This window comes from Pollachius pollachius (genome assembly GCF_949987615.1).
Source record: "Pollachius pollachius genome assembly, chromosome: 14".
Classification (NCBI taxonomy): domain Eukaryota; kingdom Metazoa; phylum Chordata; class Actinopteri; order Gadiformes; family Gadidae; genus Pollachius; species Pollachius pollachius.
In genome coordinates, this window is record NC_136947.1 from 11,981,289 (window position 1) to 12,008,303 (window position 27,015).

General features: G+C 44.2%; 3 protein-coding genes across 3 annotated transcripts in view; all 3 read right to left on the bottom strand.

Annotated features, from left to right (window-relative positions):
* col6a1 (collagen, type VI, alpha 1) overlaps positions 1-8,945 on the bottom strand; it is a 27,035-nt gene extending 18,090 nt beyond the window's left edge. Inside the window, exons 1-19 of the mRNA XM_079750712.1 lie at positions 8,681-8,945; positions 7,589-7,718; positions 6,712-6,912; positions 6,056-6,215; positions 4,822-4,935; positions 4,397-4,417; positions 4,242-4,262; positions 3,972-4,016; positions 3,814-3,867; positions 3,175-3,219; positions 2,922-2,948; positions 2,791-2,817; positions 2,653-2,697; positions 2,482-2,535; positions 1,692-1,754; positions 1,519-1,581; positions 699-752; positions 529-564; positions 348-410 (exon numbers count right to left, since the gene is read on the bottom strand). Of these exons, the coding sequence (XP_079606838.1) occupies positions 348-410; positions 529-564; positions 699-752; positions 1,519-1,581; positions 1,692-1,754; positions 2,482-2,535; positions 2,653-2,697; positions 2,791-2,817; positions 2,922-2,948; positions 3,175-3,219; positions 3,814-3,867; positions 3,972-4,016; positions 4,242-4,262; positions 4,397-4,417; positions 4,822-4,935; positions 6,056-6,215; positions 6,712-6,912; positions 7,589-7,718; positions 8,681-8,762 (1,305 nt within the window). The 5' untranslated portion in view covers positions 8,763-8,945. The remainder of the gene's footprint in view (positions 1-347; positions 411-528; positions 565-698; positions 753-1,518; positions 1,582-1,691; positions 1,755-2,481; positions 2,536-2,652; positions 2,698-2,790; positions 2,818-2,921; positions 2,949-3,174; positions 3,220-3,813; positions 3,868-3,971; positions 4,017-4,241; positions 4,263-4,396; positions 4,418-4,821; positions 4,936-6,055; positions 6,216-6,711; positions 6,913-7,588; positions 7,719-8,680) is intronic.
* A 2,927-nt stretch (positions 8,946-11,872) lies between these two features.
* Positions 11,873-17,564, bottom strand: LOC307085479 (uncharacterized protein). The gene is made up of 7 exons (XM_079750292.1): positions 17,442-17,564; positions 16,375-16,577; positions 15,923-16,015; positions 15,598-15,693; positions 14,981-15,091; positions 14,570-14,699; positions 11,873-14,476 (listed from the first exon to the last, which is right to left on the bottom strand). The coding sequence occupies exons 1-7, from the start codon at positions 17,452-17,454 to the stop codon at positions 12,597-12,599; spliced, it is 2,526 nt and encodes an 841-aa protein (XP_079606418.1). The 5' UTR covers positions 17,455-17,564; the 3' UTR covers positions 11,873-12,596.
* Positions 17,565-18,042: 478 nt separating this feature from the next.
* Positions 18,043-22,535, bottom strand: LOC307085476 (uncharacterized protein). The gene is made up of 7 exons (XM_079750288.1): positions 22,426-22,535; positions 22,003-22,208; positions 21,809-21,901; positions 21,608-21,682; positions 21,165-21,275; positions 20,757-20,880; positions 18,043-20,458 (listed from the first exon to the last, which is right to left on the bottom strand). The coding sequence occupies exons 1-7, from the start codon at positions 22,427-22,429 to the stop codon at positions 18,933-18,935; spliced, it is 2,139 nt and encodes a 712-aa protein (XP_079606414.1). The 5' UTR covers positions 22,430-22,535; the 3' UTR covers positions 18,043-18,932.
* Positions 22,536-27,015: the final 4,480 nt, after the last annotated feature.

Consider the following 27,015-nt stretch of genomic DNA (forward strand, 5'->3'; position numbering starts at 1 on the left):
CAGCTCCCAGAGGGTGTGGGTTCAACAACATCTACTTTGGGGACAACTCTTTATCTGTCCTGATTCTGATTGGTCAACCATGGAATTCAGCAGTCGGTGATTCCTGAATAACTGTTATTCCTGAATAGCAATAGACGCTGTTTCCAACTTTCCCATAGAACAGCCTTCTTTAGCGAAAACAGCTATATTTGGTCATCAAAAATGTAATCTTTAGTAAGTAGCCGTTTCGCATCATGGCCTTGTTTCACCCCGTCTGGGCTCATTTTGTAATAATGTCAGCAGTTTATCATCCCTTACTCAATTTTCACCCCTGCTCTCCCTGCCCCCATCTCTTAATCATGACTCACCAGGTCTCCTCTGGTACCTCTGTTTCCACGGGAACCTTGCTCGCCCTTCTCCCCGGGCTGGCCCTGCAGTGGAGTGGCGATGTAAGCACTTCTTTAGTCCACACACACATCACTATAAACACACTCATGTTCATCAGGTCAGAAACAATGATCACTGATAATGATGTGATGATGAACGCACTCTCTCTCCGCGGGGTCCATCGGGTCCTGGGGCGCCCTGCAATACACACACACACACACACACACACACGCACACACACTCAGATTAGTTGAGCGCAACAGGGGACGAACTGGACATCTCTTGACATATCTGGATCTGAAGCGTAACGCCATCGGCGTAGAATCGCTTACATCATCGCCACGCTCTCCCTTGTCCCCATTGGCTCCTCGAGGACCTCGGTCACCCTACCAGCAGACAGGGTTTCACACCAATCAGACTTATGGTACATCAAACAAATGTTAAACATTGCATACATACTGTATAAATCATATGTCTAAATGAACATATAGTATTGTATATATTTGATTCATGTTCATATACTAAAGTAGCAATGTGTGACATTTAATAGCTCTTAGCCTAAAATAACCTACATACATATCTGTAGTCAATGATGATCGATAATTTTTTCAATAGTTATCAATAGAAAACACCTTATAACTAACTATATTCTATAAATATAAAAGGCCGGTCAGCCCGTAATTTTCTGTTGTATGAGAAGACTCTGACTGTAGACTTCCAAAACTCCTCCCACTTTCCCCGCAGTCCGCCCGGTTATGCTAGTTCAGGTCATGCAGTTACACAGCCAGTTAGAGTCGACCGAACTCTGCACACCTGCACAGGTTGAACCAGCCATCACCACACACACTCAGGTGTGTCCTGCATGGCAACATAGATCCCAATATCATGTATCTTTGTCTGCTAACTTATTGGACGTCCCTATATTAGCATATTGTATAGATACAATAGATACTTGAAAATACATACTATTTCATAGACATTAACAAGTGTCTGTGTTAACATATAGCAATGTATATAAACTTAAAGGGAGGCCACCTCCTCGTCTTATAGAGGCTAGCCTAGCCCGATGGTTCCCCTATAATATCCGCAGATCAATGTAAAAATAAAAATGATGACGTTCTAATAATAATCCATGTCTCTACATGGCCCTACCTTGGATCCCAGGGGGCCGTAGCTCCCAGTTCTTCCAGGCTCGCCATCATTTCCTAGATCTCCCTGGAACGACGAGACAAAACGACATCACGTCAGGACGGGAACAGCCACACAAGTTTCCTGACCACTACTGTCCCAGCCAGAATGGCGTGGGTGTGTTTGATACAGCTTACCTTAGCTCCCTTGAGTCCATAGGCGCCGGGGTCTCCTTTAGGACCTGGTCCACCCTGCAGGCCCTGAGAGACGAGAACCAGACACAGTATCTCACCTACATGATCAGAAGCAGCTGATAGCCAAACTCTCACTCGTTCACTCCTGTGTGTGTGTTTGTGTGTGGGTGTGTGTGTGTATATGAGTGTTTGGGTGTGTGTATTTACAGCATGGCTATGGATGCCTTCCTTTAAACAGTGTGTCAACGGAGAATGTAAACATTATGATTTAGGACCCAAGTGGCTTAGCTTAGCATCCCCTGGCCCCCTTCAGCCTCAGGTCTCTAGATGCAGGGCTAGATCTGGTCCAGGGACTGTGTTAAACATGTCCTTACAGCTAATGGCTTATCTGTAAACAACTGAGTGAAAGGCTGGGATGGGGGAGGAGCAGGGATATATAAAGGACGACAGGTGTCCTGGGAACAAGGAACTAAAAAAGTCAAAGGAGAGGAAGAGGGAATGGAAGAAGATGGTGACCATGAGAATGTATACTGGGGCCTTAAATGATAATGATGGTAAATGATTGCGTAACGGTTCCTCTTCGTGATTTGTGCTGCTTATATTCAGAGGCGTTGAACACATAGAGAACAAGGCGAGGACAGCGAGCCAAAACATGTTGCCACAAAATGGCTTCCATCTGGCGGTGATCTCTAGGGATTTGTGATGTCATGACTTTGGGGGCCTGAGACCAAGGGGAAGGCTTGGGGGGTGGGGTTCAAAGGTGAAGTGCTTGATTAAAGAGGGGTGAACTCACATCGGCTCCAGGAGATCCTTTACAGCCGGAGAGACCTGGAAAACCGCTTTCCCCCTATTGGCCAGGAGGGAAGAAATGATGTCACAAACTTCAAACGTCAAAACATACTTAGAAAAATGAAATGCCAAATAATGCAGGTAAGACCACACGACGATAGGATGTGCAACGCACCTTCCGTCCATCCACTCCGTCCGTTCCCCTCAATCCTTTGTCACCCTGAAGGAAGAAAGAACAGATTTGTGAGTAAAAAAGGACAATGGGAGAGGTCAATAAATCAAATCAGACTATGACCTGCTATGAACGGCTTACCTTGTAGCCTTTGTGTCCCCTTTCACCCTGAAGGAAAACAAAGAGTTTGATTGGTCAGTCGGGTCCAACCATGTCTAATCAATGGTAGTAGTGAACGATGATGTCACAAAATATGGTGTTCAGGTTACTACCTTGTGGCCTCTGCCGCCTCTGTCACCCTAAAAACAGAAGAAAAACAGTTAGGATCATTTTAATACAAGATCATTACGAATCGTTTGAAATGACAGCCATTATCGATGCAATACTTGATCTCTTCAGTAACGAATGACAACGCCATTGTTGCCATTGGTGGCCCATGATTCCCTCAAGGCTCCTCTGATTGGATGTGGTGGGTAAACCATTTTGATGTTGAGGTTGGACCTGTGTATTGAGCCCTTATTGTACCTTCATCCCGGGGTAACCGATGGGACCTGGATCTCCAACGTTGCCCTGAAGCACAACAAGAACACAAACATAAATAAATCATCAATTACCATCTATAGTGGTATGCTACTACGCTGGGGACATTAAAGTAGATGTATGATTGAGGGAGAGTCACCAATCATCCCAATTCATACAAATTTTTCTCAAATGTTTCTTCTCAAATGGTACTCACTATGTGTGGTTGTGTTTGATTGTTTTTCTTAGTTTTGGTTTTGTTGCATATCTGTGTTTGGGTTGGTCGGTTTTTACATATCTTTGTTGGGTATTTTTTTGTCTATCTGTTTTGGGTGAGTTTGTTTGCGTATCTGTGTTTGGGTGTGTTTGTGTCCGTATCTGTCTTTTGATGTGTTAGTTACTGTACCTGTGCTTGGATGTGTTTTTATTTGTGTACCAGTTTTTGGATGCGTTTTATTTGGGTACGTGTGTTTGGATGCATTTTTTTTTGCGCACCTGTGTTTGGATGTATTTGTTTGCGTATCTGTGTCTGAATGTGTTTGTTTGCGCATCTGGGTTTGAGTGTCTGGTGCGTTTCTGTGTTTGAGTGTGTCTGCTTGTGTTTCTGTGTATCAATGTTTTTGCTTGCTGTTGACGATGACCTACCACGGCTCCGATGTCTCCCTTCTCTCCGGGCATCCCAGGTCTGCCGGTCTCTCCCTGGAGGAACCAGAGAGGAACATTTAGGTTTAGATTGACACCCCCCAATAGTCGCGGACTTATATCATGGGTTGATAATGATCGTAGAGGTTATAACATCTCACGTTGGAGCCGATATCTCCATCACCTCCCTTGGGACCTCCTGGAGCCTGCAGAGTAAACACATTGTGTGAAAATTCAATGAAATGTAAAGTCAATTCAATTGAATACAACTGAATTCAAAGTCAAAATTATGATTATAATTAAAATCCAAATTCATTGAAATTCATTTCAGTTTATTCACTTCAGTTCTATTGAAAACAACATTTAGTAACAAACTCAATGCAATACAAATTTTAAATGAAAGAGTCGACTGGAAACATGGGGATACTTACATTGCAGTCAAAGGAGCAACACTGAAAACAAAGAGATTAGGAAAAAGTTAACAAAAGAAAATTGATATTGTGGTTAAGAGAAAAAATTGATGTCAAAAGTGAGTGCACTGCCAATAATCACAGTTGCTGCCTCAATGGCCTTTAGATTGACCTACCACATCCTTGGTCTCATTTGTCTGGAAAGGAAGAGAAGAGAGAGAAGATTAGTGTGGGATGACATTTATTCAATGTCAAAACAAGATGGGTTCGAAAAACAACAAAGATAAATAAAAGTACAGGAGAGCAGAGAATAGGAAGAGGAGGGGGAATGAGGAACTAAAGACAAGAGAAGAGAAAGGAACAAGAGAGAGAAAGGAGGATGAGAAGAATAGAAGAGGAAGAGGACGAGATGAGGAGAACAGAGGAGAGAGGGAGGAAGAAGAGGACAGGAGAAGGATAACAGAAGAGAGGGAAGAAGGAGAGGAAGGTAGGAGGATAAGAGAGGAGAGAGAGAGGAAGGGAGGAGGAGAGCAGAGGAGAGAGGGAAGAGAGAGAGGAAGGGAGGAGGAGACCAGAGAAGAGAGAGAGCGAGGGGACATACAATCATATCGATTATGGTGCGGATGGTCCCCATCTTGGTCGACCTGGATTCATCAGCGGCCGTGAAGTTCTGTCTGTAGCTCTGGTCCGTGGCGATGACTGACAGTCTGGTATCCTAGCAACAAAAAACACAGTCATACATATAAACAGTTTCACAGACACTTTTCACTTCCAAAGTAAAGTAACTTAATTCAGGCTTAGGTTTAGGATCATAGGATGGCTTAATGTTTATACAAAGAGCTGATATTAATCTGAGGTGCCAGATAGTTTGTTGCACAAAAACATCTGGGAGGATGTCCTTGGAAACTGTTTGGATAAGTGCAGGCACTTCAAAAGAATACTTGGCAGGCGACATCACTTATCACATAGAACATGGACATCCTTATAGGATGCTGATTGGTCCGAACCACTGTGGTTCGTACATAAGCACATCACTTGAAGCCTGGAAAGATGGACTCTCGCGTGATAGTGCCCTCACCAGCTGCCTTGCAAGGTCAATTATGCATAGCGTAAAACAATAAAGATAGAATTTATGTTTTTTAAACTTTGAATCAGGATGAGTCATTGAGTTCAGTCTCACTGTAGCCAGAGTAGGCTCCTGTGCAAGATCGGATTTGAGGGACCTTTCTTTTTTTGTCTCCTGGCAACAGACCCTAGAAAATGTTTATCTAACACTATAATCCCTATGTATTCACTTTGTAAGCTAAATACTAACACGTCTATCCATGTTTGGTGGTGCAGCTGTTTGCTCTATGCAACTCGCTGGCTGTTAGCCCTTAAATTATGTATTTTGTCAAATGTATTTCTGATAAGTGAAAACTATAAGCAGTCCACATATTCTGGAGGATAAGCATGCTGCTTGTGCAAAAGAAAAAAACAATCATTTTCAAAAAGCTTATTAGCTTCTCTTAAGTCATGATTGTGATTGTGAGTTATATTTTGTATTATTTGATATAATTGTATATATTATACAGGAATATATATGATCCAAAGGTGACATTGCATGCAAGTCATTGTCACATGTTTGAATATAGATTGTGAGTCTGATGTGTTAGTGTGTAAATGACAGCTAGCTAGCGTGTGTTCAGGCGTATTTACATTAGAGGGAGAATTGTTGTTTTTGTGTGTTTGAGAGAGAGAGAGAGAGGGAAAGAGAGAGAGAGGACCACAGAAGGTCTTTGTGTGTGTGTGTGTGTGTGTGTGTGTGTGTGTGTGTGTGTGTGTGTGTTCTCTACCTCCTGGTCAGGTGTAATGGCGACGGCGAACACCTTGACCCCGTGGTTGCGGGCCTCATTTGCGGCCTCCTGCACGCCGCCGCACGGCTCCTTGTACCCGGTGATGGGGTGGCCGTCCGTGATCACCACGATGTACTTGTTCTCATTGTAGTAGGAGCCGCTGCACCCAGGACACACACACACACACGCACACACGCACGCACGCACGCACGCACGCACGCACGCACGCAAGCACGCACGCATGCACGCACACGCACACACACACACGCACACACACATAGACATAGATACATGAAAACAAACACACACAGACACACAATTATCATGAGCCATCTTAAACATAGCAATGCGTACTTGCTTGCTCAATTGGGCATGACGTGAACATGAGTTGTTGTGTGAGTGTGTTTGTGGTTGTGTGTGTGTGTGTAAGAGTGTGTGTGACTGAGTGAGTGAATGAGTGTGTGTGTATTTGCGAGTGAGTGAGCGAGTGCATGAATGTGTGTGTGTGTGTGTGTGTGTGTGTGAGCACGTGTACATTTGTGGTAGACTGTGATTGAGCGAGTGAGTGAGTCAGTGCATGCGTGCGACTGTGTGTGTGTGAGTGAGTGTGTATGTACGAGCATGGCACAGGTGCCGTCCTGTGTGCCCAGCCTTACCCGACCAGCAGCTCGGCCAGGCCGCTCTTGATGGCGCAGTCGGTGTGCGTTCCCTTCCCGATGTATTTGATGGTGTCTATCTCGTCCTTCAGCGCCTTCTTATTCGTGGCGATGTCCGTCAGCCCCTTCACCAGGATGATCTCGTCACTGTAGTGCAGCGCGCCTGAGTTCCACGTCAGGTAGCGGTCACATGGGTGGCGCCTGCACGGACCCAAAGGAGACAACAGGAAATGTCATTTAGATAAATGTGGAGCGGAGTCAGATGTAGGACAGCGTTGTGCCTTTAGGGGGCGCAATGAGTTTAGAGTTGAAAATGAGTTTTTCATTGAAAAATTACAATGGAACCGCACAGGCCTTGGTAGCTGCATGCTAGTAGGATCATTGTAACTCTAACACTTGGGCCAGGCCTTGGTAGCTACATGCTAATAGGATGAGGTTGTAACTCTAGCACTTGTTCGAGGCCTTGGTAGCTACATGCAAAAAGGATGAGGTTGTAACACCCAACACTTTGTCCAGGCCTTGGTAGCTACATGCTAACAGGATGAGGGTGGGACTCTAACACTTGCTCCAGGCCTTAGTAGCTACATGGTAACATGGTGAGGTTATAACACCCTCACTTTTTCCAGGTCTTTTCTTTCACAGTCCAAGACAGTTAATGGTATGAACCATAAGGCTTGGTCTCACTAGTTAATAGACATGACGCTTTTTATATCTCTCATTCTGCTGTAAAATACAAGAGATTGTCAAAATTAACCCGATGAAGATATGGCAAATGTGCCTGATACAAAATCTGATTTGTCCAATTTGTCTAATGACTTAAACCCTATTATGAGCTGGTGTGACCATTGGGTTTAAGTTCAGGAAGTGAATATCTTACGTTTCTTTGAGTTCATCCACAAACTTCTTGGTGAAGTCTTTGATCTGGTCGATGTAGAAGTTGGGGGGTTTCTGTCTCAAGGCCACACTCTCCGATGTGTCCAGGACAAAGAACAAATCAACAGGACAATCTGGAAAGAAAGCACAACAAAACATCAATAAAAGAACAGGCAGGCAACTCAGTTAGGATTGGTTTCACCAATGCACTATAAATAGAAAGATGACTTATAAATCCTTGCATCCGTTGCCATGGGTAACACCAAACAAAAACATCTCAAGATGAGTAAAGAGTTTTGTTATATGGATCATGGTTTCCCCCATCCACTGATAGACTAAACACCGTCAACTTAACACAAACATCACCTTAAATAGAGAAATAAATAAATCTACTGGTATCAGTCATACGTTGTTCATCCATTCATCCTTGCATCCTTATGTCAACCTGTTGGCCTAGGTGACGCCATTTGTGGCCCTGCATTAAGGAGGGAAACTCATCTTGCTTGCTTTGTTGTTTAATCGTTGATTGATATGCTTAACGTTGGTTAGAGTGAACCAATAAATAGTTAATCAGTAAAGAAATTACGTGAAAGGTGTAATAGCAAGTATTCTAGCATCTCTCTCTAGCCTACAGTGTTTGGCTGCGCGGGCCTGCTTCATGCCCCACCCTCCAGGTAATAGAAAATGTTGGATAGGAAATAACAAACTTAAATGTAAAGGCCTGACCCTATACTCTTTATGTATTTTTTAACAAGCTTTTTAAAGCTGTCAATCACAGGACAACTCATGTAGTGGGAAAACCACTGTGTTACAGCCTATTCAAATGACATGATATGAGGGTAGGAATGAACATAGACATGACCATCTAAAGTCAACAGTCTTAGCATCTGGCGCAGGTAGGCTTCTGGTTCAAGGCCGCATCGTCCTACAGTGTCCTAGAGACGCAACATCTGGATAGAGTCTAGGCAGCTGAACAATTTATAGGCTACCGCGAATAGCAAAACTCGCGTTACCACAAAATAATCGATAAAGCCTCCACTTTTTACACAGCAACGAGAGCATACAAGGAAAATGGTCTTACTTGTGAGCTACTTACCCGAAAATTTGAGTTGTTTGGGCTGCGCTCGCGCCCCAGCAAAGACGCACGCCAGCAGAAGGAGAACCCCGCGAGCCTCCATGATGGAACCGCGAAATAAACTGACAAACCCAACCCCACTAACGCACCAAACCTTTCCGACCAAACCAGACACCTCTACGCGAATTTGGCGAACTTTGGGTGATCCAGTTCGCTGCCGCTTGCCTGAGAACGAAATCAGTAGCGCGCAGGAGTGGAGCGGAGAAAGCCTGGTTGGGGAGGAGGAGCTCACGCGCGTACTGCTAGGGATGAGCTAGCACGCGCATCCGCTCAAGAAAAAGTTGGTGCAAAAACATGCACACGAAATATACACATACAAACACACGCACACACACACGCACACGCACGCACGCAGGCACGCACACACACACACACACACACACACACACACACACACACATGCAGATACATCCACACACACATTATCTGCTTCTCAACCGTATCTTTCGTTTTTATTGTATTCATAAGGACATGTATTGCTAAAGGTTTTCTTCATTATGTCCCTCTATAATGCATAGAGGGACATTCGAATAAATCAATGAGCATGAGATATTGAAAATAAACTTAGAACTGCTGTTCTTTTCGCTATTCCATTCGCTCTCGTTATACGTTAACAGAACATAAACTCTAGAAGACATTTAATAATTCGACGCACACTACAGCACTGTTCAACGTGATTATTAACAGATGACACACATTCTGCCCTTTCTTTCTTTCTTTCTTTCTTTCTTTCTTTCTTTCTTTCTTTCTTTCTTTCTTTCTTTCTTTCTTTCTTTCTTTCTGTAAACTTCTTCTCCCTCCTAGATCTTATTGGAAGGGGGGGGGGAGATTGATCGCACCTGGTACACTTCAGTGTCCAGACACAAACAGCTGAACATAAAAGCGAGACCGAGGAGAGGGAGAGAGAGAGGTGGTTTGCATGGGCCATGAATGTTCTTGGCCGATGGCTGAGTTCAAACAACTATGGCTTTTGACGGGCCACGAAGGAGACACAGTGCCATCTAGCGGCGTTTCGCTCATTGATCTCATAGGTACTCGCTGGACGCGGCATGGAAAGTTATATGGGGCTGAACATGGGTGGCGCCGTGGCGCGGCAGAGAGGCGCTGAAAGCGATAGGCGTGTCGTTAAGTTTGTTGCATACATTTGGCAGGTGTTCAACTGGGGGCGGGGGCGGGGGGGACTGGACTGTAAAAAAGACGGTAGGAAAGGGTCTGGCCTGGAATCACATTTTCCACTGAGGTCACTGTTTTACAAAGAACAAGTCATGAATACGAGAGAGAGAGAGAGAGAGAGAGAGAGAGAGAGAGAGAGAGAGACATATGCTAGTGATCTAACTTCATTAGCAGACTGTAAATCTGCTTGGTTCCTGGCAGCTGTTGGTGTGTGTGTGTGTGTGTGTGTGTGTGTGTGTGTGTGTGTGTGTGTGTGTGTGTGTGTGTGTGTGTGTGTGTGTGTGCGTGCGTGCGTGTGGGTGGGTGGGGGTGGTAATTCGGTTTTGAAACAGCATTCTGCCCCCTTCAATGTCACCGTTTCTGCTGTAATTTACTGTCTGCCTAATATATGGGCATTCTCCATAAAGGTGTTCGACCCGTAGGCCTATACCAAAGTCTAGTGCATATATTATATTGTTGGTATTAGTGGGTGGCTTTGTGCCGTATATAGTTCACACATCCATACCTCTTTGAGATTATCACTATTTATCGCCTAAAAACAGTTATTAAACGTTGAACTTGAAAGTAATAAGGTCCGTGGGAAAGAGGACTAAATAAGGTTTTGGTTAATAACTGCTGGTCTTCCTAAACGAAACATGAAACATGACCGCAGCGCCAGCGGTTGGAGGATGGAGAACAGTGGGGAAATGTGCACATGGGGAAATGTTTCCCATGCTCAAGTAGGCGTGTAGGCATGATGACTCTGCACAGCGCCAAAGGATAATCAAGCTTGAGGTTTTGTCTTTGGGGTACCAAATATTGACGGTCAAAGCTAACAACAGCACATGGGCTGGGATACATTTCCTGTGGATAGTGTCTCGCAGAGATTGGCTCCTGGACCATTCTGCAGGCTGATAGAAAATGAAAGATAGCATCTTCTACGGACATTCCTTCGCACAGCAGTGCAAAGGAAACTCTCCTTTTATGGCATGCCGATATTTCTCTGCAGCAATCAGCACTATGGTACTTTAGATACAACGTAGAGATAGCAAGGGTGTTGTTTAGTCTGTGCTTAATAGACAACCACTCCTCTTGCAATATTTTAACATAGCTTATCTTAGGGGTCATTAAACGGAAGAAACATCTTTAACAATTCATTATTTTATATGAATTGGTCAATTGTCCATTGAATTATAGAAAATGGAACAAAACTAATGTATAGGCTAAAACGTAAGATCAACTCCACAACCTCTTGGCTTTTCTTTTGCCACACCCAAACTTACTCTGTGAAAACATACCGAGTCAAACAGCGCCCCCTAGCGACACCATTTCCCCATGTTTAGATAGCGAGGCTGAATCCTAACCGATATGGTTGTACAAACATTAATATTGCAAGAAACCGTCCTCGACCTCACACCCTCAGGATCTGATCCAAATTACTGTTTGGTATTTTCTCTAATTTCATTACGCTTTGGTTCGACAACTTAGGCCTAGGACGAATCAAGTTTTTGTACGTAGATACGTGTCTGAAAGCAAGCATTAAACCTAGCTATGTGATTGTAATACTTGGATGTATTTAACAAGTAAACTGGAAAATGTAAGCATTAATCAAACATTTTTAGTATGAGTAGGCCACGATCCACGCGTTATTGGCAGACACGTTATTGCTTGGTTTATTTTTACGTCCAAGTATAACATTGCTTCATTTATAACCTATTTATTTTTTGTGGTTGCCATTGGCTCACTTTTTTGTGCAAGGGTCCAAAAAATAGCAAAAACCTATTGGCTCACAGAACAAGGCATTTAAACCCTGGAGCAGTGAAGTCATTATTGGATAAAACTCTCCGACATATGGTAAAATTAAGAACCACAAACGTTTGTTGACACACATATCAAAGATAAAGTACATTTATTTGGGAATACACATACCCATCAAACAGAGCTGGCAAAAAAGTCCAGTAACAATTCCACTGATGGTTTTGTACTATAAACATTCCGCATTTGTTACTTCGGTTAATTACTATTCAAAATCCTCAAATGTATTTCATAAAATATATTTGTATTATTCTCATCGATTTCAAAGCAAAAATAACATTAATAAGATTAATTCTTTATTGATTCACTTGGGAAAAACTTGCATTCTTAATTATCATCCGTCCATCTGAACCCAGTGTTGCTCTATCCTAACTGGCATGTATTACCCTAACTGACTTCTCCTATGATGTAGTGGGAGACAACTACATGCACACTTCATACAGAACCTGTATGAAGTACCATCTTGTTGATGGACAGCAGCCAGTAATACACATCATTAGGACTATTATCGTTAGCACGTCATTTGACCTCTAAATGCAATTGTGAATGATTCAGTTATAAAAAAAACAACCCTGATAAGTGATGAGAAACAGAATGGCTTTCTAACACTTTGATTCTGAGTGTATATTCCTAGACCAAATACCTTTGACGTTCCAATTCAGTCCACAAGAGGAACACAAGGAGCAATAGTAACCATAGTCGAAATCTGCATCCACTCGACGTGGTTATATCATTGGTCCGAGTCAACCTCACAAAACAATCTGACATACGACCTTGCCTGTGTTTATATGTCGGCATCTCATTCATTGCCATTCATTTTCCCACCGCCATCATTCAGCCAGCTAGTTGGGTTTGACCAACCGTCTAACAGACCACAGTCTCACAAATGCTCAGCTAACATTTAACAAAGTCAGTTGGGGTTCGAGTGGCTCTTGAGATGCCTCCTCAGGTGGTTCAGGCAGGTGTAGGTCTTGGGACAGATCTGGCAGTGGTACGGTCGGACGCCAGAGTGATTCAGCATGTGCTGCTTTAGCACACTGCCATCCGAGAAGGCCTTCCCACACTGGGAGCACACGTACGGCTTCTCCCCTGTGTGTACGCGCATGTGCACCGTGACCTTGTGTGCCATGGTGAAACCTTTGCCGCACACGGCGCACTTGAACGGTCGCTCCCCTGTGTGGGTGAGCCGGTGCGTGCGCATGGCGCCCATCTGGGAGAAGGCCTTGCCGCAATCCGGGCAGACGTGCGGCTTTTCCCCCGTGTGCACCCTGGTGTGGCTCTTCAGGCCCCCCGCCGTGGAGAAGCACTGGGAGCAGTGTGTGCACTGGTACGGGCGCTCGCCCGTGTGCGTGCGCATGTGCTGCTTGAGGTCGTAGCGGTTCCTGAAGCCACGGCGGCAGACAGGGCAGTTCTCGGGTCGGTCGTCATTGTGCCGCTGCTCGTGGTTGGACAGGCACTTCTCGGAGAGGAAGCTCTTGCCGCACTCCTGACACTGATACGGCTTGTCGTGGTCGACCCTCTGGTGGTACTTGAGTTCGCTGATGCCGGGGAAGGTCACGTCGCAGTACCTGCACCGGAAGCGGTGGTTGGGGCTGTAGGGCAGCTGATGCTCACTCATCTGGTGGTTCCTCAGAAGGTGGGCCATCTTGAAGGTCTTACCGCAGTGGGAACACTCATATTTGGTCATCACCTGCATGCACTGGTGCCTGACGCGCTCATGAAGGGACCTGAACTGGCAGCCGCACTTTGTGCAGATGTGAGAGGCGTTTTTGCACTTCCTCTTGCGGTGGCCGGAGAGGTGGGCCTCGGTGCGGAAGGCTTTGCCACACTGAGAGCACTTGTAAGGCTTGACCGCCGTGTGGAAACGCTGGTGCTCCAGGAACTCAAAGCGATACTTGAAGCTCCTCCCACACTGCGGACAGTTGTGGGTGACCCGTGCGTGCGAGTAGGCGGATTTTACCGCATTCTTCCGGGAGGACAATGACCCAGAGGAGCTCCGGTGAGAGGTGCCGATTTTCCTGTGCTTGCTTCCGCCGATGGATTTTCCGCCATGGATCTCGCCGGCCTCTTGGTGGCGCTGCTGGTGCTTAATCAGACACCTGGAGGAGATGAAACTCTTCCCACACTGCTTGCACTGATAAGGCTTGTCGTGGTCCACCTGCTGGTGGTACTTCAGCTCTCCAATCCCGGGGAAGCCGTCGCCGCAGTGGCTGCACTTGAAGAGGCGGCTCTGGACGTGTGTGAGCAGGTGCTCCTTCAGGCTGCTGGACTTTTGGAAGCTCTTCCCGCAGTGAGCGCACTCGTAACTCTGACCTCGTTTGGGGCACTGGTGTCTGAACTTCTCCAGGGAGGTGGGAAAACTGTTCCCGCATTTAATGCACAGGTAGGCCGCGTTCTTGCACTTGCGCAACCGGTGGCCGGCCAGCAGGGTGGCAGTGCGGAAGGCCCTGCCGCACTCGGAGCAGTTATAGGGCTGCAGTCCGCTGTGCACCCTCTGGTGCTCGACGAGGACCGAGTGGTGCTTGAAACACTTGTCGCACTCGGGACATTGGTGCATTCCCGACTGCTGCTTCCGCCGGGGGGACGGTGCGGCGTCCTGCTCTTTGGGAGAGTCGGGGAAGTCGGTGGACGTGGAGGCGACGTGGGAGTTGGTGGTCAGCTCTTCCTCGAACATCACGATCTGGGGGACCTCGTTGTTCTCGTCATCACTGGCGTGGGACGTGATGGCGACCTCCAGCGAGGGCGGCAGAGACATGGAGGGAACTAGGAGATCGTCTGAATGAAACTGAGCTGTTTGGGGAAGATACAGCGCATTCAATCAGGAGACACTTTTTTAAAATCTGTCCAATATCATGTTCATTGACTGTGGTTTTTTTTGCCTACCAATTCCACTTTTGGCCAGTTTCCCGTGGCACTGTTTGCTCTGGAGAAGAAATTTGAGGTCATCCCCGTTTGACACACACTGCATGTACTCCTCTAGTACTGACGGCTCAGCCCCTATCCAGGAGGCTGTCTGTGTGGGACCGCATAAGAATATTGATTAATCATTAAACATGTCAAGTCAAACTGTCACGCTCTGCCTGTTGGTGATATAAGAGCCTACCAGTCCTCCAATCCTTTTTCCAAACATGTGTATGAAACATTGGTCTTATTTAGATAATTCTTAATTCCGCATTAAGAAGTCCACATATAAACATTATTTTCAAAATGTAACAAACTGCCACAGACAAAGTGCTTGAGTCAAGTAGGCAAGTACTTCCCCCCCCCCCAACCAGTGATGCTATGGCGTCATACCTGTTTGAAGTCTGGGACTGGAAGCAGCTCCTCCAGTCTGATGAAGAACTCACACACCAGAGCCTCAAGTGCTGTGTCAAAGTCTGGGCCGTACTCCATCGGAAAGATGTTCTGCCAATGGAGGTCAACATTAACTCTGCCTTAACATTTTGGTACATGCAGCAATGGGGAGACTGTGTTCTCTGCCATAAGGTCCTATCTGCAGAGAGTATATCTAAGGGTCTAATGGGATATGAATGGTTAAGCTAAGCAAGGAGCATCTTAGTTAGTTAAAGGATCCTCCACCGACATAGTTAATGAATATTAAAGGTGACAGATTATACCACCGGGTTTGAGTGTGATTAGCAATTACAAGCCGTTTTGAAAAACTGCATCTTCTGACATCACAATTGGGCGTGTCCACCTAGATGTATGCTGGATAGATCAGTCTACCAGCCTATCTGGACTGTAGCATACATTCCTCATCTAGCCGTCATATTTCTAGCTGGACACGCCTGCTTGTGATGTCAGAAGAGGTCGATTTTCAAAACGGCTTGTAAGGGCTTATCACACTCACACCTGGTGGTATTATGTGTCACCTTGAAGTTAAAATAAGGGCATATTTTTCCTCAAGTTACCTTAAGAAAATGTTCCCTTCCGTCATTGTCCTCGATGAGACCTTGTACAAGCCTCATGAAGTTCGCTTCTGGTGCGTCAATGATGTTGTCATTTATCTGAATGAAGAAAAGACTGTTACCTTCACAATGCAGTAAAAGGGGAAACTTCTTTCAAAAGAATTATCCTGCGCCTAACAACACGTAACAACAATAATGATCCTTTCATACTCTGTGTGCCTGTGTGTGTCCACCATAATTATGTAGCACCCCGTCCACTAGCACCCACTTAAGCGTCATCTCTGCTTGGCTTCCAGAGCAGCAATCATAGCTAGGCAGAATTATTCACCTCTTCTATGCAGGAAGACCGTATTCTGTCAAGGTGGATCTCCACGGCCTTGAGATCTTCTGGGTGCTCTGAACGCAACAGCTCCAGAGTGGTCTGGAAGAAAAAGGTTGATCATAGGAAATTATGAAGGGAGGTTTGGATTATGGATATTGTGTGACGCTAGTTCAATAGTTTTCTTGTAGTAGCTGTGTGGTTTAAGTATATATGAAGAGGGTGGTTCCCTGACTTGTGAATGTTCATATTCATCTTTACTCTTTTCAAACAGCCTTTTAGGTTTACAAAGGGGTATTGAATACAATTCTTCACTTTTCTTACAATTATTGCACACAGCTGGTTCGAAATGCACATAATTCTACTCAATTTCATATGTTAAAAAAATGTTGGCAAATCATTTCACGTAAAATACAGCCTTGACAACCAAAGAAGAGTACCCAGTCATATGATTCCCTTACCCTGGCTCTCAGGCCCAGAGACAGCAGCCGTCCTTCCCGTTTGCTCATGAGTTCGGGAACCGCGTCTGTTACCATGGATACGAACTCTTCCAGCTTCTGGTAGTGCTTTACGTTCCTCTGGCGGACCACCTCCCACATCACTGCAGACATCAGCCGCAGCGGAGGAACCAGAAGCCCTAGCGAGGACAGTGGGACGCTGAATTCTACAGAGAAGAAGCACGGGTCAATCAAATGCAACGTACATATGATTGTATACAGGGTATTTGTTTGAATGACAAAAGGCTGCACATACAATATAAATAATCTGTACAATTTTGTAATGCAAGGAGGACCAATGTTTTTGTGTAGCTTAAGGTATGAAAACCCAAAAGTATGGTCATATTTGTATTACAGGTATGGTAGGTAATCTCACTAACATTAGTGACAACACATTTGTGTTATTGGCGTACACAAAATAAGTTAATCGGGCATTTGGTTCAGTTTCTACATTCTAGATTTAGAATGAAAGGCACCCGCCACCGGTCACAGTTACACACTATTCTGTGTTTAACATACTCCATGAATTCAAGCTTTCCAACGCCCTGCCCAGAACTCAGGAGGAGCGGTCAGTTCTGTCAACACTGCATACTGAGGTGCAGGACGGGATAGTATTAGAGATATCGCGACAATGGACGGGGAAATCTATAGCTAAATGAGAATGCAGATGACCATACGACTAATGGTATACTTGATTACAATACATTTGGATCTATGTTGCTATGTCCAACTGATGCGTATATTGAAAGAGAGGCAACGGTTGTTTTAACACGGACATTGTCAACAACGTAAACTAGGCTGTTCAAATCTTGCAAACTAGCGCTTCCTGCATAGGAGGACAACGTGTTAAGATAGCGTTACGAGGAAGGCCACTCCAATCTAGGATGCTTTTATTGGCTAAACCATTCGTTCGTTCCAGACATTAGTCGAGGCCTATTCCGTCTCGGCTAATTGCTCTTTAAGACCAGCCTGGACGCTGAATATATCCAGTAGAAAGGCATACGACACGTGTATCCCAATCCCATACATACCCATTTCGTTCATTTGTGTTTTCCTTGATGTAAATTGGCAAATAATAACAATTACCACGTTAGCATTATGGGTAGCTAGCTAACATGAGCTATGGCTTCAGGCGCCAACTTCTTCCTGAAACGATAGACATCATCGTTCCCCGCAGTAATATGGGTGGTGGGAGCGTTTTACGTCTCAGGACCGCCCGGCCCGGGCGACGCTAGCGTGTTCTCTCTACTAAAATTGAATCCAGCATCCGTCAAGCTAACCCGAGCTAACAAATCAAACGTATCGTTTATTTTGTGAAAACAGCTGACTGGAATTATTAAAAATGTTTTGAAAATTCACGTGTTTCAAGAGCAAATAACTGACACAATGCAAATATATTTTTCTTTCAATTAAACGTCAAAAAAAAGATCACCAAATTTAAGAGAAAGGCACAGAAGGTTTTGACGTTGTACCGTCCTTGTTGCAAAGTTATAATCAGGTGTTTATGATTCAATTATGTCATCGTCCAGTAGAAAACATGTCAATGAATCCTCCTTTGAAAATTAGTTTAAGCAATACACTTTGCAAATAAATCTCTATTTATTAAATGTTCCCACAAACATGAAGGTGGAAAGTACACAGGTATTTTGAGAAATTACAAAAATAAAACATTTAATGATTTGCCCTTTACAATCATATAATACCAATATTCAGGAACATTATGGGATGGATTCATTAATTTACACGATAATAAAGTCTTGTTTATGTACGTAAATTGCCCGTTTGCCAACATATTGGAATCTTGATTGAAGGCTTCAAGAAACAATCACAAGCAAAAGACAAAATCAAAGAACTTCCAGTCAACACTGGAAGATACATGTCTTCCCGTGTGTCTTCAGGTGAAGGTTGCGCATTAACGCCTTGGAACACAGCGTGCCGGCGTAGTGCTGTAGTGGCTCTCAGTCATTGACCGGCTCTCAGTCGCTGGCCGGCACTAAGTCACTACCCGCCCAGCACTCGGCTGGCAGAGATTCAGGTTTGTTTCGGTCAACCTGCTGATGATACTTAGGCCCATTAATCCCAGGGAAACCCATGCCATAGGAGCCACACGTGAAGACGCACCCCAGGGCGCGTGCTGGCATGTGTGTTGTCAGGCCTCTCGAACTTTGGAAGCTATTTCCGCAGTGCCCGTGGTTGTGGCTTTGGTCCCGCCTGGAGCACTGGTCTCTGAACTTCTTCAGGGACGTGGGAAAAATGTTACCCCATTTAAATGAAGTGGTGTGCCACACCTTTAGGACACCGGTGGTTAAACTTCTCCAGGGATGTCTCAAAACTGCTGCCACATGTGACCTGTGGCGAGTCAGCTGGTTCCTCGATGCGGAAGGCAATCCCACAGTTGGAGCACTTTGAGGGCTGTGGTCTGGTGTGGATCCTCCGGTCTGTACACATGGGCAACACGTCCCAACCTCAAGAACGCCGTTGCAATCGAGGGCATCGTGCGAAACGACCCAAACTAAACGGCCTCAAGCGGTTCGCTCGACGCAGTGCGTCGTCAGGTGCCTCTTCAGGTGGTTGAGGCACAAGTACGTCTTGGCGCACCGCTGGCAGGCGTAGGGCCGCACCCCGGAGTGGTTGAGCGTGTGCTGCTTCAGGTCGGCGTTCGATGAGAACCCCTTGCCGCACACCGGGCACACGTACGGCCGCTCTCCCGTGTGCACGCGCTCGTGCGCTTTCAGCTGGCTTGCGGTGGTGAACGCCCGGGCGCACACCCCGCACTTGTACGGCTTCTCTCCCGTGTGGACGCGCCGGTGGACCTGCAGGTCGCCCGCAGACCCGAAGGCCTTCCCGCAGTCGGCACACAAGTACGGCTTCACCCCCGTGTGGATGCGCACGTGCACGGTCAGGTTGCTGCGCATGGAGAATTGTTTACCACAGTACGTGCACTGGAAGGGTCGCTCTCCCGTGTGCACGCGCTTGTGCCGATTCAGGCTGCCCGTGTTGGTGAAGGCCCGGGGGCACACCACGCACTCGTACGGCTTCTCTCCCGTGTGGCTGCGCTGGTGGCTCTGCAGCTCGCCCGCCGACATGTAGGCCTTCCCGCAGTCGGTGCACAGGTAGGGCTTCTCTCCCGTGTGGATGCGCACGTGCACGGTCAGGTAGCCGCTTGTGGAGAATCGTTTTCCGCAGTACGTGCACTGGAAGGGCCGCTCCCCAGTGTGGCAGCGCATGTGGGCCTTCAGCTCGTGCTTGCTCTTGAAGGCTTTGCCGCAGCTTTCGCAGATATGCGTGTTCGCGTGGACCCGGACCTTGTGTGCTCTTAGCTCACTCATCCCCGCGCATGCCTCGCCACACTGCAGGCACCGGGCCTGGGTGTGTTTGAGCTGGTGCTTCTCCATCAGGCGCATCCTCTGGAACGTTTTCCCGCACTGGGGACACCCAAATGTTTGGGGCTTCTCCTTGGCGCACTTGTGCCTGAACCGCTGCCGGATTGATTTGAAGTCGGCGCCGCATTTGATGCAGAGGTAGGCCGCCCTGGTGCACTGGGTGCGCCGGTGGGTGGCGAGGTCGCTGGTCCTCCGGAAGGCCTTCCCACACTGGGAGCACTTGTAGGGGTGCTCCCCGGTGTGCAGCCTCTGGTGCTCTAGCAGCTCATAGCGGTAGATGATGCAACGCCGGCATTGGCCGCACTTGTGGGCGACCCGCAGCCGAGGCGCACCGATCAGATCGCTGGAAGCCACGAGGCCCTCGGACGTGGAAGAGCCGCGATTGGACGGACTCGCCGTGGAAACGGTTGGCGCTTCCTCTTCGGAGGGGAGTCTCGTGCTGCGGAGTTCCGCGCTTGCCACCGCCTCCGGTGGAGAAACACCTTCAGGATCACGTCGGGTTTCAGCCGGCACTTCTGTATCTGTTTTACTTGTGTCTTGGATGTTGGCAGAGCAGATTTGTTGCTCGGTGTTGAAGCGGCCGTGGTTGGATGTGTCCGTCTGTTTCGGTGAGGGAGGGAGAGAGAGAGTCCTGAGGAGATGCCGTTCGGATGGATTCAGGGATGCTGGACAGGAGGGGTGGAGGGTGAGATACTTAATTAATTCACAACACGACTAAGGGGCGATCATTAAATCTGAGGATTCAAATAAATAATAAATAGTAATAATAGTATTGTTACATTTCAACTTATTTCTAATCTGTGCGTATAGACTGCGTTGTGTATTTTCGTCAAAGTAGTAATTCTTGAATGGAAATCAAGGCAGCTTGAAAGGTTGGATCATAGGATCAAATAGTGGTATATTGGTATATAAACATATGTTTCGTATATATACATATAAATTCAGCCAAAAGTGATTACATACTTTTTGTACTCATCTTGGCTGATCTCTGATGACACAGTTTGCTTTTAAGGAGAACTTTGAGGTCCTCTTCCTCATACATGTGCTCCGCTAGACCTGAAGGTGCATCTTTAATCCACACTGCAGCCTAAGTAAACAAAAACAACAACTGAATAGTTAGACTAAATCCCCAAACTCCCACAACTGTCTAGATGTGCCACAACAGCGGATCTACTATATGCCATGACCATTTGGTCATTTAGCTGATTCTTTCATCCAAAGCCATTCCCAGTGAATTCAGATACAGGTCATCAAGGACCAGGTAGGGCGGAGGGACAGCATGAGGAGTCCAAACCCAGTACCCTTGAGGCCAAACACCCTAGGCACTACAACATCATATCTAGTTATCGTGTTGTTGACTGGATTTCCGACCTGTCTGAAGTCAGGGACTGGAGTCCGCTCCTCCAGTCTGGTGAAGAAGCGGAACACCAGGACCTCCAGCGCCGAGTCAAAGTCCGGGCCGAACTCCACAGGATACACGTCCTGGCAGAAAAGGGGAACACAAATCACTAGCGTGCATTAATAGTAACCAGTAATAAAGCCAGCAACCAAAACAAACAACACCTCCAGATAAGCGTAGAGCAGAGATACACATAGCATTGAGCAAACAATGGACAAAATGTTGTGCAGTACACACACATGCATCCACACAACAGTTGACTAATATGCATGCAGCCATTTGGAATAAAGTGGACCAAACATTGTACATGCGTGTACACACATACACACACACACGCACACACACACACAAACAAAACAGCAATAGACTAGCACTAACACACGCCTCTATTATAAGATAAAGTACAGATTTATACCTTGTAGAAATGCTTTCTTCTCTCTGGGTTCTCTATCAGCCTTTGAACTAGCTTTGCAAAGTTCGCCTCCGGGGCCTGTAAAGTCACAGACACACAGCTTTCCTTAAAGACTACATATTATACAAATAATCACACTCACACCTGGTGGTATAATATGTCACCTAACCCTATCCAGGGGTGGAGGGAAAGAGTTTGCTTCACCTGTTCACTGGGAGAAGATCTGAGTCTTTGCAGATGTGCTTCAACACTGCTGAGATCTTCTGCCTGCTCCGAATTCAACTTCATCAGAATAACCTAGATATCGAAACTTGATATTTATTATCAAATATCTGAAATCGATATTATAACCACATAAAGTAGAACTTCATCGCCAGTAGTCAGTGCCATCCCCTTACCTTTGCCCTTAAAGCCAGGATGAGAAGTTGAGTCTGTCTTTCGGTCAAAATATCCGGAATTGCTTCAGTGACCAGATACACAAACTCAACAAGTCTCCCATATTGACGGACGTTCCTCCGACGGACCACTTCCCAGATCAGAGCCGACATCAGCCGCAGTGGGGGTACCAGGAGACTCATAGACGAGACAGATATCATGGGACCCTCTGTGGGACAAGCATTAGGGCTATTATAAGGTCACTGGATGCTGTGTGGGTGGTCTAGGACAAAGGGTTAGTGTATTTAACTCTGAGCCTCACTTGATGAAGGTTGTGCACACACTAGTGGTTTTATTAGGACAACTCTGTGGTTTATGTATCAATCTATGCAAGGCAGAATTAGCAGGCACGCTATGAAACGCATGTTTCCAACAGAAATACATACCCATTCTGTTCCAGTAGGGAACGTTTATCTATAAGCTGATTGTGTGGTTCTTTTTATTGTAAAAAGAAAAAGTTACGCTCAACTGAAAAAAAAATCCCTCCTGAAATTCCTATTGTTATCTTTTTTCCTCTTCTTCTCTTATTTGAACGCTGGAGTCGATTTATATTGGCGTATCGCTATCGCCATCTAGTGTCTACAACCAATATCAATGTATATGATTTCATCCAAAATATCCTCAATTCATCCTTTAGATTGAGGAACACTATAAAACATATAACAGTAGGCCTGTGTGTTACTGATAGAAACACTAAATAGGAAGCATTACAAATTGTTCATTATTAAGACATGTCATACCACTTAGGCTGCTAATCAGTGATGTCATTGTTACTAATGAATGCATTTCAAAAGTCTTTGTTTTGCAAAATTGTAATTATAGTAAATACAAATCAGACACTGTTTTACTGCTTATACAGGCTGCTAGTCAGTGATGTCATGTTACTAATGAATGCATTTCAAAATATTCTTTGTTTTGCAAATAGCAATAATAGTAAATTCAGGCTGCTAGTCAGTGATGTCATGTTACTAATGAATGCATTTCAAAATATTCTTTGTTTTGCAAATAGCAACAACAGTAAATTAAAATCAGACAGTGTGAGCCTTGGGAACATATCGCCCCCTGCAAACACATCATAATGTACAGAAGAGTGGGACAGCCCAGGGGACACTGTGATGCTGAGTCAATCAATCTGGAGTCAAGCTGGTATTCCCTGTAGGCCTGAGAAGTATAACACTTAGTAAAATTTGTGATGGCGTGCATGTAGTGTTGTCGACATCAGTTGGACAACCCCTGCTCCTTCCCCAGCTGCTGTGTTCGAACCGCAATGTCCATAGTCTGCCCTGTTTCACAACATGATTTGGCCTTGACGTGAAGTAGAATTTGTGTCTTTTCATCTTTGCATATTTTCATCTTCTCCTCTCTAGGCCGAACAGGTTGAGTATCTTCTGTCAACCATGAGCAATAATTGGTCTCCCGTGGCTCATTTATAAACGCACACGCTCCCTTGAGGTAGCAGTGGCTGTCTTGTCGAAGTGAACCCGTGTCTGTCTGACACAGAAAAATGATGCAGTGATGAGATTAGTGACATAATTAGATCAATAGTGATGAACGACATCCATCTATCCATTCATTCGTTCATCTGTCCTTTCGTTCGTCTATCCATCCATCAAACATTATAGCTGTAAAACACATCATAATATCTTTCAATCATCTCTCAGATTGATGCTGATGATCATGTAGCTATAGATTATAAATTTAATAAATTGTATTTCAATGGCATATTTTGAACATGCAATTCATTTAAAGCCTTTGCTTTTGCCTCTGACCTTTAAAGTATTGCTTGAATTGACATTGCAATGTTTTTCCTATAGGTTATGTTGCACTTTAGTAATCATAAATTGTGCCCTTTTAATATTTTTTTTTTCCTTTCTGATTAAGCTTTTAATCTGTGCCACATATCTGTCAAATTTGTCAAAGTTAGTTTTTCTGTGTGTGTGCAAATATTCTGTCTGTATCATGTGGAGGGACCGTTTTTGTGCATGTGCGATGTCCACACCTGTGTGGGTGCTGGTCTGGGAGTGTGTCTATGTAACGGGACTGTTGGCTGTGTGAAGTGGTATACATTATGCACAAGACCCAGAATGGGTGTTTGCCTGTATTCATAGAACGTGTTTTTGTGTAACCAATATACTAAAGGTAGAGAGTGAATGAGCCAGAGAGATAGAGAGGAGTCAGAGAGAGAAGGAGAGAAGTGAGAGAAAGAGAGAGAAAAAAAGAGACAGGCAGAGAGAGAACGAGCCAGAGGAGAGAGAAAATGAGAGAAAGAGAGACAAATAGAGACAGACACAGAGAGAGAGAGAGAGAGAGAGAGAGAGAGATAGGGAGAGAGAGGGACAGTGAAAGTGCGTGCGTTTGTATGTCTGTGAGCTTGTAATTAAAACAAGTGATTTTTTTTTGTACACACAGATTATCCCTGTATCCCAGCTGGTCAGAGTCGGATTTGATCACCACGGCAACCAGAGAGGAAATCTCTCTGGAGATAAATCCAAATTGGCACCCTTGATGTTGTATTTTTTCTAAGCGAGGACGTGGAAGTGCTTGACAAAAATCTAAGCGGGGTTAGCTGACTTTGACATACAACACACTGGGAAGAACACAAACAGAATTATAACAACGAGTGCATACTACTTTGAAACCAAAAACAAATCTGTTTCTACTTTTTTAAGACTTTCTAAATTCGTAAATGTTTATAATAGTTTATAATAAATATGTAAACATCCAAGACATCCCCAAAATAATAACAATATATATATATATATATATATATATATATCATAATCATAAACTTAATTTATACATAACTTAATTTTGTGTCTATACTTATGATATATATATATATATATATATACATATATATATATACATATATAAACACATTTACATATATATATATATATACACATTTATACATATACAAACATTTCTAATATATATAATTTATCATATATTATAATTTAGCTAAAAGTCCATTATCTGTATGTAAAATAATAAACAAATGAGAGCTTTAGAGGGCGCCAGGCGGTGGGAGCCAGAGAGGTTGGTGCACATCTGTCCTGTGTTTTTAAATACAAATGTAGGCAGAAGGGCTTTTAACAGAGGCCTGCTGTAGAATGAGGTCAAACCAGCCTGCCAAGCACACAATGTGCAGTTGGTCACTTTTTTTGTCTCGTCGACCGTGCTTTGAAGCATATTTCAGTTAACTCATCCTCTGTGTTTGAACTGTGATGTTGTTCACTGTTAAGTGTGTTGTTCGAGAATTTTGAGAAAATGTTATCCAATGATGAAACATTTTGACTTTGAATACCTTGTATGATTAATAAATTATAAAAAAAGGATAAAAAGTACTCAAATTAATTGTAATTCAGACAATGAGGTACATTTCACAGTCTTTTATATAAAATGTATGTAGATGTATACATATCCTTTTTATAACTCTGGGTATTTTCCATATGTGTGTTTTTCAAAATGATCTTCAAATATAAATACATAGAAAAAAGAAATAGTTACAAATACATTTTGTTTTATATACATTCTCTTTTGCAAGCCCGCTCTACACAAGGTGCTTGCATAGTTCACTCATGCTATCCCAATCCATATCCATGACCAATTTCAATTCAACAGTCATGAGGGAAATCCATAATAAATTAACTGTGCAGAATGGAATTAAAACCAGGCACATGATTCTGTGATTGTTTGCACACACAGCCCTTCATCGACCTTCATGAACTAAGTATTCTTTCAGGGCTTTCAATCTTTAACTAAATAGAAACAGTAAATGCTGTGAAATTCTACTGAGTCACATCGATAAACTGTGATTTTTACCTATCATCTTAACTTCTAATTGCAAAGTTTAATATAAATTAAGAAAATATTTGTACATTCTTTCAAAACATGCAAATACTTACCAATATTGGTAACTAATTATTTGGTAGTTTCTTTCAAATAAAATAAATTCTTGCTAATTTTTTAATTAAGAAAACTGATTTAGAAGATAAGTTAATGATGTAAGCCCTTGAAAAAAATAACATCAAGCTTTTATGAGGGAGACATGCCAGATAAAAAAAAAGATGATGATTCAAATACCAGCAAAACTATCTATAAATCCTTTTGCTTGGATTTTGCATATTTATTGATCGTAAGCTTGAGGTAAACATTAGGTCTTCTATCTCCTGCAGCAATGATTCTCCTTTGATCCAACCTTTTTGTCAACCAACATGCAATGTATTAAATATTCATACGACTCTCTTTGTTAGCCCAGAAGCTAGTTAAGCATTTAGCTATTTGTAGTAGCAATATGCAGATTACACTTTGACTGTACGGGAAAAATTGGGTGCTGCATATGAAGGAAAAAAACCTGGATAATTTCATGAATAAAATAATTTCCTAAAAATATATATACTATCCAACAATAGGATTTGATGTTCAAGAATGTGCCCTGTCATTAGCAATTAGTTACCCATCGTACTCCACTGTAACAATGTTAATAGAAAAGTATACATGCCCACTGAGAAATTGTGGTTATTTAATGTTCGATAATGTACCCTTATTCTGCAGATATGCTTCATCATGGGATATATGTTCAGTCAAACGTGAAGTCTTTCCTGCTGTTACCTGTCATGAACAATAAACGACAAAAACAGTAGCCAAATGTGTATATTCGAACAACAATTGAGTCAAGAAAACATACTTCAAAGTGATTGCTATAGGAAAGTATGTGTAGGTCTTTAGCATCATGATTGTTCAAAGGATACAGAGGCTATTTTATACATTTAGAAAAAAGTTGATTTTTATGACAACTTCTGATATGAAAAGGGTCAATACCTTTTTCGCCCACCATGAAGATTTTTTTGTTCAGTTTGCTATATATTATATATAACAAAATATAATATACAAATACAAAGCAGAGAATCCAAACAACCCCGACCCACACACACTAACACACACTCTCCTCCACACACACAGGCGCGCCAGCC